Raw genomic sequence first — 14,199 nt, forward strand, 5'->3', positions numbered from 1 at the left:
CGTAATAAAAATCCCAGTCCTAATTTTTCCTTTTACTGAATTTGTATTTAATGAATGCACTTAATACTTATATTATAATTGTAACTTCTCATTTATTAAAAAATTTTAAATTTAACTCTTTTCTTCCAAAAATTCCTAGAAATTTTCACACGTTTTCCATTTTCATTTCAGAGTGCAGAAAAATTAGTTTGGTTAACACTAAAAAAAATTCAGTCCGCAATGGAAATTAACAAAAAACAAGTAAAAACGTTTCAGTCGGTATAAACCGATTGAATTATACCCTGCACCTTTCGTTATTATGTAGCAATTACTCGAACCTGTGAGATCATTCTATAGAAACTTCACGGACATATCTGACCTATAATTGGACATCCGACTGCCAAGTTTCATCAATCTGACCTTATAATTTTTCAAAATATTTAAAATTAGCTTTTGGAGTTGTATGGTAAGTACCTAAACCTGTCAAGCAATTACATCAAAACTTCACAAATATATCTGATCTATAATCGGACACACAACTGCCAAGTTTCATGAATCTGACTTTATTATTTTTCCAAATATTAAGAATAAGCTTTTAGACTTGTATGGGATCTACTCGAACCTGTTAAGCAATTCCACCACAACTTCAGAAATATGTCTGACCCATAATTGGACACATGACTGTCAAGTTTCATGAATCTGACTTTATTATTTTTCCAAATATTAAGAATAAGCTTTTAGACTTGTATGGGAGCTACTCGAATCTGTCAAGCAATCGCACCAAAACTTTAGAAATATGTCTGACCCATAATTGGACACACGACTGCCTAGTCTCATGAATTTGACTTTATTATTTTTCCAAATATTTAAAATAAGCTTTTGGGGTTGTATGGCAAGTGACCGAACCTGTCTAGCAATTCCACTAAAACTTCACAAATATATCTGATCTATAATCGGACACACAACTGCCAAGTTTCATGAATCTGACTTTATTATTTTTCCAAATATTAAGAATAAGCTTTTAGACTTGTATGGGATCTACTCGAACCTGTTAAGCAATTCCACCACAACTTCAGAAATATGTCTGACCCATAATTGGACACATGACTGTCAAGTTTCATGAATCTGACTTTATTATTTTTCCAAATATTAAGAATAAGCTTTTAGACTTGTATGGGAGCTACTCGAATCTGTCAAGCAATCGCACCAAAACTTTAGAAATATGTCTGACCCATAATTGGACACACGACTGCCTAGTCTCATGAATTTGACTTTATTATTTTTCCAAATATTTAAAATAAGCTTTTGGGGTTGTATGGCAAGTGACCGAACCTGTCTAGCAATTCCACTAAAACTTCACAAATATATCTGATCTATAATCGGACACACAACTGCCAAGTTTCATGAATCTGACTTTATTATTTTTCCAAATATTAAGAATAAGCTTTTAGACTTGTATGGGATCTACTCGAACCTGTTAAGCAATTCCACCACAACTTCAGAAATATGTCTGACCCATAATTGGACACATGACTGCCAAGTTTCATGAATCTGACTTTATTATTTTTCCAAATATTAAGAATAAGCTTTTAGACTTGTATGGGAGCTACTCGAACCTGTCAAGCAATCGCACCAAAACTTTAGAAATATGTCTGACCCATAATTGGACACACGACTGCCTAGTCTCATGAATTTGACTTTATTATTTTTCCAAATATTTAAAATAAGCTTTTGGGGTTGTATGGCAAGTACCCGAACCTGTCTAGCAATTCCACTAAAACTTCACAAATATATCTGATCTATAATCGGACATACAACTGCCAAGTTTCATGAATCTGACTTTATTATTTTTCCAAATATTTAAAATTAGCTTATGGAGTTGTATGGCAGGTACCCGAACCTGTCAAGCAATTCCTCCAAAACTTCGGAAATATATTTGACCTATAATTGGACACATGACTGCCAAGTTTCATGAATCTGACTTTATTATTTTGCCGAATATAAAAAATTTGCTGTTGGAGTTGTATGGCAGCCCCCCGAACCGGTGCAGCTATCCCATTATAATTTTCAGAGCATGTGTAGAATATAATTGGACACATGTATACAAAATTTTATATTTATAGCTTTATTAGTTTTTGAAATATTTAAAATAAACTCTTGGAGTTGTATGGCAGCTACCCGAACCCGTTGTCCGACTTAGTCCAATAACAATAGGGTTCGTCCTTGGCACAAAAGAAAAAACTTGTGAAAGTTTGGTGTCGATTGCATTATTCGTTTTTGAGTTATCGTGCGATCGGACGGACGGACGGACATGTCTAAATCGACGCAGAATTTTACGCTGAGCAAGAATATATATATATGTCCATACCGCAGATGACTCCTTCAAGTAGTTACAAACTCCATACCAAAGTTAATATACCCTTCACGAAGTGCAGGGTATAAAAAAATTTATGCAGTAGAAAATTTTTTTTCAAATACACTAAATTAATTTAAAATTTTCAACATATTGCACAAAAGAAGATTTATTAGACAGACCTTAACCATTTTTTGAAAAAAGAAAAAATAGAAATTCAGTTTGTTTCAGGTGTTTTAAGGTCGGATAAAGAACAGACGAACAAAAAAAAACTTTGTGTTCTTCATTACATGAAAAACTGAATTTTTGTTAAAAATTCAAAACTTGAAAAGTTTAAAATTTTAAATGTGGCCAAGGATTCATTTTTATTCTATAGCATGATGAAATGGAAAATTAACCTCTTATAAAATTTTTATGAAAAATGAATTTTTATTAAATAAAAAATAAGTGGAATAATTTTATTTATTACAAAATATGACTCAAGTGGCTTGTGATGCTATAATGTAAAAGCAAAATAAATTAGAACCTTTTGAAAATTTCAAAAATGGAATATTATTATGATTGGCGTATTGAGGTATGAAGGAGTTTAAAAATTGCAAAAAAATCGTGAAATTTGTTTTCAAATTGTGATGAAGGACTGCATTAATTACTTTTATGGAAAGATTTTTTAAAGGCTGAATTTTAACTTTGGGAAATTTGTTTTACACTTAAATAAAAAATGGGTTGTTAGAATGACTGAATAAAATTTTTCAATGATAAGGTACTGAAATTTTCATATGATATCAGCCATTATGCTCATCGATTATACATTTTCAAAATGCATTTGTTATTCTAATCGGTTTATGAAGGTTTCAAGTGATTGAGTAATCAGAAATGTCTTCTTCAACATCCAAAGATTTTTCAAATAATTTGATTCCTAATAGGCTATTCAAAACCAAAATTACATATACTACATTAGATATAGTAGTTATTCGATATTCAAAGAAAACAAAAAATTAGATGTGAATCCAATTTCTTCTTAGCTGCTTAACCTTCAGAGATAAAAAGTGAACTTCTTGCACATAATTCTACAACCATTTACACTTAATTATTAACAGTCTAAGTTTTCAAAAAATTTTTCAAACTAATTTCTTAACTGAAAATATTTTAACGAAATCATTTGTTTTTTTATATATGTATACATGTTTATGTTGAATATTGAAAGCTCTAAACGTCTGTTACACAGGTGTGTATAAAAATACTACATATAGAAGTACGGTATAGCACGATATATGTATGCCTATATGTGATAAAACTAAGTCTTTTTAATATCTTCTTTTACTTACAGAATAGTTAACATTAATAAAAAGAAATCAGGAGAAGATCACTTAGAATATTTTAACTACAAATTTACGTAAATATTTTCTTTTAAAATTAAACGTACAGGATGCGTGGTAGGTGACACGTTTACTTTAACTATCGCAGCAATGCTAAAGAGAAAAACTGAAAATATTTAAGATTTTGTACGTGATTTTACAACTTGCTGAAATTATTATGCAAGATTTTCTTGGGAAACAAAATTAGCTTCTTTGTACTTTATTTAAATGAAATAAAGAAAATTTTTAAAGTCATAATATTGAATATTTAAGCACAATGCCGTATAATATTGAAATATGTTATTTAAAATATAAAAGTCATTGACGAGCAGTAATCATTAAATAAAGCCAATGTATTTTTTTTAATTACTTAAAAAGCGGGTTATAAAAAAATTTGGAGTTCAACCTTGAAATTTTATAACACGGCATAACGTGAATTTGAATTAACAAATTGATTAGTGCGGTATTGTAATAAAATATTACAGCAGCATACTCATACGCAAATCTAATCAAATATACAAGCATGCATTTTATCAAAACGTAGATATTTTTGGAGCTTGATATTTTGTGAATGTGTCAGTTTTTTACATCTTATTTTATTATTTAAATTTAATTGAAAAGAACACTTTTATGTCCAATATTAAAAAAATATTTTATTAAGTCTTGAGAAATGTTGCAATTTTAATCAACATTTGTGAGAATTTTAATAATCTTTTGCTGTTAAGTGTTAATTTTCCTGATTTGTTTTATATAATTTTCAAAAAAGTTTTTATTATGATACGAAAGATTAGATTAATAAAATTGAATCAAACCAACTCCCTTGAACAAGTGAAAACACTTGTTTTAAACACAATTTACTACGTTACTTAAATTACTTTTATTTGTACAGAGTGTTTCGCATAACATTCAGAAATGATTCTTTGATCAATTTCCAGAAAAAAATTGTAAGGGTGGGGTGCAGATACGCTCATTTTCGAGCTACAGCCTGTTGAAAAAAATTTACCAAATTTTTCTTGCATATAAATAAGTGCTTATAACTTCGGAACTATATGTCGAAGAGTAATCGTTTGTGGCTTGTTTTACAGGAGATTGATTATTCTTTATTTTCGGTTTCAATCCATCAATCAATTTGATTTGAGCTCTAATTTTCTATATAAAGCTCATAAAAATCAGAACAATTCAATTTGTTTTAAATTTTTTTTAAACTTAGAATTTCTCAAAAATTTCTGATATTAAGTATTTTTTTTTGTTTTTTTCAATGGGCTATAGTAAAATCTAATAGTTAACCTACACAACATTTTCCTCAATCATATATTTGGCAGTAAAACGTGTTGAATGTTTTTAAAAGCATGCGAAAAATGCATAGTTTATACCATTAATTTCTACATCAAATTGCTGCATACATTTAGGAGGAGTAAAATAAAACAATCGAAAAAAGCCTTAATACTTTCCGATATATTTAAAATTAAGAAACTGTAGCAAATCATGATTTGATTTTTCAAACAAAAAAGGGTTTGAGCTCAGTTTTATAAACTCCCGAGGCTAAAATAAAATAAGCAAAAAACCAGTTAAATATACTGTACAGAGTGGCTCGCAACCAGTATTAAAGCTCTCAGGGGGTGATTCATTGAGGTTTTGTTTAAAAAAAAAATCGTTCGCGTGAAGGTTTAACTTCGGTCTAATGGTAGTTTTGGAAGGATAAAACGATTTAGATTCAGAAAAAACCTTCTACCAAATATCAGACAGACTTTTCTCAACTTCAAAAAAAAATTTTTTTATTTATACATATAAACCCTCTAAAATTACTCCTCCGCGAGAACTGTATAAGTATAGTGAAATTTATTGTGAACTTTCTCGAATGTTAATAAGTAGCAACATCTTGCAAAATTTCCAAATTTGAAGAAACTCCAAAATCACTAAAATACCGATATTTTTATAGAAATCCCAACATCCCACAACATTACAAATTTTCACATGTATTATGTGGTTAAATATAAAAGGGAAGATCTAAATTAATTTAAGACCTCAAGACATAATTACCTACATGTATCTTACATTATAGATTCAATACTCATATAATATGCATGATATATTCCACGATCTAATTCATCTTCCCATTACTCACATTTATACAAATTTATAAATTTGTATACCCAAATGTAAACGTATACAAATCAATATGAGAATATTTTAATGAGAATTTCATGTTATTATTTCATTAATATTTAATATTTTAGAAACAGATATTAAGTCAGCTTGTACACATACATAAGATAAAACTCACACTTGTTTTTTTTATACCTTGACGCTGATATGATGGCAATAATGATTTTGAACAATTTTGTACACGCTTTTTATTTGTATTTTGTATTTATAAGTATGTGCATTACCATAAATATATAAATATGAATAAATGTATATTTATTACATTTATGTACTTGTATCCTTGACGTACGCATTCAATATAAGTAAAGCAAGTGAAGTGTACGAGTATATACGCTAATATAGAATAATAAATTAAATTGAAATTCGATGTGTTACTATTATTCTGATAGAATAAAAATAACTGTTATGTCATCAAAACAGTGCCGAATCATAAATTTGCAGAGGTTTTTTGGTCAAAAACTGCACTAAAAGTAAAAAATTTGTAGCTTATAACTTGTGGAACACAAACTTCAAGAACAAAAGTATAACTCACGCATATTATATAAAGTGGCATAAACCAGCGCCTATTAATAGCCCACTATCTTCAATATATTAAGAAATTTCAAAAGAAAATCCATGCGTAATTTTTAAAATTCACATTAACGAAACCGGAATTAGAAAATTTACACTAAGGCAAGGCTTGAATTTTATTGTCAATTAATTTGTACACGCTATTTATAAGGGTATATTTTAGGTAAGACATCGATTAGTGCTACATTTTTGCTTTATAGAAGTTCGGTAGAGTAGTATAAGAAATGGAAGATCGAAAATTGTAAAATTATAAAAAATGTTTTAATAAAATAAAATATATGTGGGTTTGTGCCAGTTAAAGATTTTTTCAATTGGACTGAATCCTTCTGAAACCTTTAGGTGACCGCGTGATACAAATTCAAAAGAAAAGGCTACACCCTTGATGCTTATCTGGTGCCGCTATTGATTCTTGTATTCAAAATTATTTATGAGTTACAATGATTTTTGTTTTTTTTTTTTGTTCACCTTTCATATTTTCTTCTTTTTTTCATACAAGAACAAATTTTGGTTGCAAAAATTTGATTTAAAAGCTTTTACGATTACTTATGAGTTTATAATTTAAAATTACATTTATTTGTCAGATTTTATAAATTTTTGATGGGTTGTTAATGTTTTATCAAACATTTATTTATACTATCACTTACGTACATAAGAATCGATTTTAAAGTTCTTTACTTTATAGTTTGCGCCCTTTTAAAAATTTGGGGATGGTTGTACGTGCATTCACTTATGTATTTAGTGAATATGTATATTGAATTGCAAATTTTTATATTAAATGTCAGGAAATTGGGTTTTCGTAATAGTTCTTTTAAAAAAAAAATAAACATTAAATGCTGCATAAAATATTTTAGTGAAATATTTTCGGGCTAACAAGATAATTGCTACATAAATTTGTGTGCTGACAGTTATTGAATTAAATGACAGTTAGTGAATTTAAATAGCAAATAGAAAATTTAATAATCGAAAAACGGCAATCTGTTAAATGGTAGTAATGCTAAATGAAAGACTAGTCAGTTTTTTAAATTACAAAATAAAAATTATGGAATTCACGTTACCATTCACGATATATCGAATGTAGGGTTACAAAAACTCCTCACGTCGTAGAAAGACAAACTTTCGTGGAATTCAATTTGTTGTAATAAACAACTGTAATATCGGATTTCAGTAACTGGGCTTTTATAAGCCAATTTTATATTTTTGATAGTGTTTCAAAAAACAATCATTGAATTTTTTTTTCAAGCTCAATTTGACTGTATGGCGAAACATTTCCGACAGAATTCACAGATATAGCGGCTTCTTAAATTCAAGGACATTTTTAATTTTCTAAAATTCAATAGCCTTCATTGTGTTTCTTTTGCCTTTAAACAAAAATTGTGAAAGTTATGAAGTTAACAAGAAATGAAAGTTAAAAATTTTTCAGGGCGTGCGATAAAAACAATCTAATTCTTAAAAGGTTTTTAAGCAAAAGCAGTATAGCTCAAAGAGTTGGTATATAGTTCAATAGTTGTCTCTTTTTTAGCCATTTCTACATTTTTGATATAAATTTCTATATAAATTCGGGAATAATATTAGCAACACTCAACAGTATAAGAAATAAGTAACGAATCAATAATGTAAACTGGTTTAACGAGGCATGTATGAAGAAAATGAGCCTCATCACTGAAGATGATTTTGTTCAAAAACCTTTTATTACTTATTTACAAAGTATTAATCCACAATAAAAATGCATTGTTCTTTTGTGTGACGTTTCATTTTTAATAACCCTGAACTTTCAGCTGTCACGCTGTATTTTTGTTTGGTTTGCAACATTTTACCGCACAAATAGCACAAAATTCAAATCTGACATGAATTTTGGAACACCTTTTATATAAATATATGTAAGTAATTTAATATACTAATATTTATATGTACGTACAAATATATTTTTCAATTCAATACGATTTCGAAATCTTAAAAAATCAATAACATCAGCAAAAAGTAAAAAAATATGTATCAAATGCGGACAGAATCATATCCGGCATTTTGTATACAAAATTAATTTTTGATATTTTAATGAAAAGAAAACTTTTGATCTAAAAGTCGATCTTTTTGGATTAAATAACATATTATTTTTATATATTTGTATAAATTTAATTCGTATATTTTATACAAACAATTATTAAATCTTAAAGTATGACAAATTATTGGTTAAAGTTGAAATAATAAACTTGAAGCAATAGAAAAATACTTCTATGAGAAAATCATTAGCAATAACAAAATTTTGATAATATGTTTCTTTTGAAAATAAGAGACTATCTACAATTAATAAATGATGAATGAAAGTTTAATCAGTTGTCAAAAATATGAACCAATTAATTGTGTAAACACACATAGTTTTCGTTTTGTAAATGTTTAATAAATTTACATTTATCCTATATATTAAGATTTAATGAATTCATAGGAATGTCGTCACTCTCTGGTTCAAGACAATGTCAACTTAGATTCAAGTGATCAGAATTTTAAATAAAAAAAACTAGGATTTTGCCATTTTTCTAATTCTGAGGTTCAAAAAATTTTAGAATCTACCTTAAACAATGATCAATTAGACCTTATAATTTACAAATTTTAATCAATAATACTGCAATATCAAACCAAAATCACAATCAAGAAAAATTTAAAAAGTTTCATTTATTTTATTTCTATTTTAATAGAAATATTTTTAGGCAAACGGTGTGCAGCAACACAAGATAAAAATTTTTAAAGAACTCAAATCACAATTTTTTTTATATACTATCTAAATTGACCTTTTTTTGACCTTTTAATGACAATAACAGAAACTTTTTACTGAAAAATTTTAAATTTTTCATAACAAAAACGAAAAATTTGAGGCAAATGGAATTCAGGTTAGTTGGAAAATGAAATTTTTGGTTGTTAAATAATCGAAATTCATTACAGTTACGTTTAAGGAAAACCATAACCAAAACAAAAGAAAACAAAGGAAATAAAACTGAAATGGTAAAAAGTTTTTCCGATATTAATTTTTTTTTTGCTTTTTCAAATAAAAGAAAAGTTTTATTTTTCTTATTTTTATTTTTTCAGTTTCCTGTCCCAAAAATTTATTCATTATCTCTTTTACTTTGTCTGCTATAAAGTTGGTAGAAAAAATTTCAATTTTTCATTTCAATTTAATTGTTAGTCAGTCTGTTCAAAAATCTGGGACAAAGTTGTATGAGACTGGCATTTGAAGAAAGTGTCCATTGGACATGCACCAGAATTAAGTTGAAAAGTTTATGTTAAAGATAAATAATTTTAAAAATAAGTAATTGTCATGGAGTTCGTAAAATTTTTTAGAGAAAATTTCTTTGTTTGTTTTGTACGGTAATATGAGAACTGAGCATGTTTTTACAAATCAATTGAGGCAATTTCGAAAATACATAAAATCATTTTCATTTTCAATTTTCATTTAACATTTTTTTATTGTTCAATTTGTTTCGTATAAGTATACTGAAAATTTGCTTGCAACGTGTCCTCATTCAGTTTATGACCCAAGGCTTTTTTGTGATTTTTAAATTTTAAACTTAACGTTAGGTAAATTTTCATTATACCCGCATATACATACATATATATGCATTATAAATAACTGAATTTTTATATATTTTATTTAAATATAGCATTGTAAACAAGAAAATAATTCAAGATATACATAAGTATCTTCAAATATTGGAAAAGGAAATAGGTACATATATTATGTATAAATTTTTTCAAACATAAAATACTTAAGTAAAAATATTTTATTTTTACTTTCCATTACAAAAAATATTATAAATATTTTTATGTAAAAATAAATTTAAATTTATAGAAAATCGAAATCGTTATAAAAAATATTTGATTTTTTGTAATACTTCTGAGGAAACTATCTTTTATGATAGTTGATAAATGTTTCTATAACATTCAGGACCTTTTTATTTTACTATTTAAGACGAGTATAATAATTGAACGAATTTACGTACATACATATTTTATATTTTATGCAATATTTATTATAGACAGGAGTTTTTAATGCAACAAACCATTTTCTAGATTCTAACAAAAAATAGGGTATGTTTGGTTAAGAATTGTGAAAATGCTGTGCTTTTTATACATTACAGAGAAATCAGCCTGTCACTCTAAACTTAAGTAATTTAGAATGACGGACGGATGTTCCCGGGCCACTTTGATGCTTTTTGAAAGGAGACGCTGTGCTAACCTATTTAATTTGGTTATTTATTTAACGTTTTTCCTATTATTAAAGCTTAATAAGGTTTAAGATTCTACCAAATATTTTTTAATAATATAAATCACACATTAATATTTTAAATACTAAACTCACAAAATGTATATTTGTATCTATATGAATGTTATTTTAATAAGTGCTCGCAGTATTTTATTAATTAAAAGTTTTCCTACTTAATTTATTTAAAACATTTAATTGCTCTTTTCTTTCAATTTTAAAGAATATACAAATTATAATTAAAGAGGCTAACTGGAAATTATTCAAAAAAAAAAAGAAAACTTTTTTTTTCGTAGAACAAATTAAAATTTGCATACATACGTTGCAGATCTCCTATACCCTTTTGAAATAAAGAAACGTTGACAAATTGTTAATGCAACAATTTTCAGGCGTAGGTATATAAAATAGATGTAGTACACCAACACATTTTTGGTTTTAATGTGGCATGGTAAAAAAAAGTAAATATAAAAAAGCATATCCTTAAAATTTTGAAACAAATGGAACTTATTTGTTTTTTTAACTTTTTTTTTCACAGAGTTTATTTTCTGATGTTTTATGTGTGTTATAATTGAAAAAGGAAAACTTTCCTGAATAAAAGTTAATATTCATTTTTGTTTTGTTAATTTTTAGTCATTATCCTGACATACTTTACTTTTCTGTACTCTTATTTGTTAGTTACTTAATTTTTATGACAGGTTTGAGTGAAAAAAAAGAAAACATTTTTTGCACCTTATGTTATGCAAATGAAAAAGTTTTTTGTTCAAAAACATTAACTGAAAAGAAAATTTATTTTAATATTAAAATAAAAATTTAACCGAGTTGCTTTTATTATTTTTGTACTTCGGATTACGTAAGGTGTCTTTAAAAGTAGCAACTTTTCGACCAAATAACTTGTATTTTTTGCCTTTGTACTGAGATTACCGCCATATTTATTTATCAGGCCATATCAAGCTGAAATTATTTTCCAAAGTATTCCGAATTAAAAAATGCTTAATTACTGTTTTATATTCTGAAGTATTCCGATTGAAATATTTTTGTTAAATTTTTGGGTATTTTCGTTTTACTTTGCATGTTTTCAAAAGCCGCTTATACCGCATTCAAACTACAATGAATGATATGTTATTCTCGAAAAGCATGTTATGTATAGTGTCTAACCAAAAATTTTTATGGAAAAATTTGTCAAATTAAAGCATGTTTTTCTATTGTGAATGATTTATTTTTAGGATGTTTTCATTAAGCCAGAGGAAATTCTGAAAGAAATTTCAAAAAATTAAATCCATATTATAATTTTTTGTAATTTCAAATCCAAAAATATTTCAAAATATAAAAATATTTTTTGAAAACTTTTAAATGAACAAAATATTGACCAAAACAAATTTACGGTCAAACGAAAACAGCTTATGTAGTGACAATTCAATTTTCCATATTATGATAGCCGAGCAGAATAACATGTTATTCTCATGCAGTCTGAATAAGCTACTGGATTATTATAATTATTTTTTTTATATATTTCCTAAGTAGAAAATAAAAATTGTTGAAGTTGCTTTGAATTTTCTTTTTTAAATTTTTAAATCAAAATGTTTTCTCTGAAACTCGTTTACTTATTCTTTCATTTGATAGGTTAAAAATATGCATGATACGATCATTTAAAAATATGCACAATGCATTTTTCTAGCGAATCTACAAGCCGATTTTTTTTAAATTTGGTTATTATATATTTAGTCACGCTAATTCCAACAATCTTTGCGATTTTCACACAAATTTAGAAAATAATTTCGATTTGGTCTTCGAGCTTGGTGGCTTATTATATATGACATTAAGTGAGGTACTGTTAGCAAAACTTTATTTGAAAAAAGAATTCAACTAGTTTTAAAGCCGAGTTTATAACTGCTATTATATTATTATTGTTAACCAGAGTTAAAGCCGAGTTAACTATTTTTATTGATTGGATTAAGTAGCAGTATGCCAACTGCACTTTAAAACTACTTATGAGTTACGGAAACTGAATAACTACTACGGAAACTGAAAACAAGTGCACCATTTCGAATAAATGCATTGATGATGTGGTTACGATTTTTTTATAATAGATGGAATTAGTATTTTTCATAATTATTTTCAATTGAAATATGAACACAAAAAAAACATTTGCTTTTAAAATTCAAATTTGAAATACTATTTTTTTTCAAATTTGAAAATTTCTTGATAGCTTTATATTCTATTTATGCTTAAAATTCTAAAATGTTAAGTAGGCTGTGAAATCGATTGAAATTAGATGTCACAGACTACAGTACTAAAAAAATAAGGTTAGGTTTCATGAAAAATAATTACAATTGGATTGTAATTCTTAAGAAATAATTAAATTTTGTAATTAGTGGTGCATTCTTAGAAACAATAATAATCTAATAAATTATTCACAGAATATTGAAAAATTTGTAAGTGAAAACCGGCCCTTTCATAATGAAAATGAAATAAGAATTTCGTTTAGTAATCCTAATAATTATTTTTTTAAAATTTAATAAGTAAATTTTTTACAAAATAAAAATTTCATTAAAAAATATACTTACAATTTTTCTTTCCTTTGTTGACGCTTTCTTTTGAATGCCTTTTTAACACGCAGTAAAAGAAATGCTGCCCGATCTATTGATAATGATGGGTTACCCTTTTTAGGTGCCTCATCCATGATGAGGCCCTCGTTAGGGTCCCGACGGACACAAGAACCAAATGAAGTCACTTTTAATTAGCTTTTTTTATTTATTTATATATAGAATTTCTGCAAACATTTAATAAATAAAATCATAATTTTAATTCAAATATTGAAATTTTACTAAAAATTCTATTAAATGTAATATTGAACATGTTTAAATAGAATTTATAATTAATTTATTCAAACCAATTTATCTTTTTAAATCAAAAGAAATGAACACACATTTACGATAAAATAATCTACAAAAAGTAAAAGCACATTTATTTATTTGTTTGACACGGTTATAGCGGTTTTTTTCCAATTCCAAATTTAATTGATTTTTATTTTATGTTGGTTATAGCAATATACCTACATACGCATATATATGTACATACATATATTTTTTTTCAATTTAATTCTCAATTTTTTTAATCACAAATATTTTAAATATTTACACACTGTTTATTCATTTTTAATTATACACAAACTACAATTACATTTACTACTATTTGATGTTTTTGTGTTTACACAGGCAAATAATTTTTTTTTTTGAAAACGCGTTCAATTCCAACTACATTATTATAATGGGCTGTTATATAAACTATAATGACACAAAAAAAAAACAGAAAAAACACAATTAAAATTTTATAATAAAATTTTTTTTTTCATTGTATTTAAAAGCAACATTATTATTCAATAAAAGAAATAAATTGAATAAAAATTTTTTTGAAAATGACAATTTTTATTTTAATGTGTACTTAGATTATTTATTTTTAATATTTTTTATTTAATATGACAAATAAGAAATCAACCAAAGAAGCAAAATATTTTATGCGTTGTATTC

General features: G+C 26.4%; 1 protein-coding gene across 1 annotated transcript in view; it reads right to left on the reverse strand.

Moving 5' to 3' along the window:
• The window catches only part of LOC129613451 (phosphatidylinositol 3-kinase 2-like), a 98,888-nt gene extending 85,036 nt beyond the window's left edge, over positions 1 to 13,852 (reverse strand). The window contains exon 1 of the mRNA XM_055527529.1: positions 13,237 to 13,852. Coding sequence (XP_055383504.1) covers positions 13,237 to 13,352 — 116 coding nt within the window. The 5' untranslated portion in view covers positions 13,353 to 13,852. The remainder of the gene's footprint in view (positions 1 to 13,236) is intronic.
• Positions 13,853 to 14,199: the final 347 nt, after the last annotated feature.

Source organism: Condylostylus longicornis, unplaced genomic scaffold (assembly GCF_029603195.1).
Source record: "Condylostylus longicornis isolate FDR11 unplaced genomic scaffold, ASM2960319v2 ptg000004l, whole genome shotgun sequence".
Classification (NCBI taxonomy): domain Eukaryota; kingdom Metazoa; phylum Arthropoda; class Insecta; order Diptera; family Dolichopodidae; genus Condylostylus; species Condylostylus longicornis.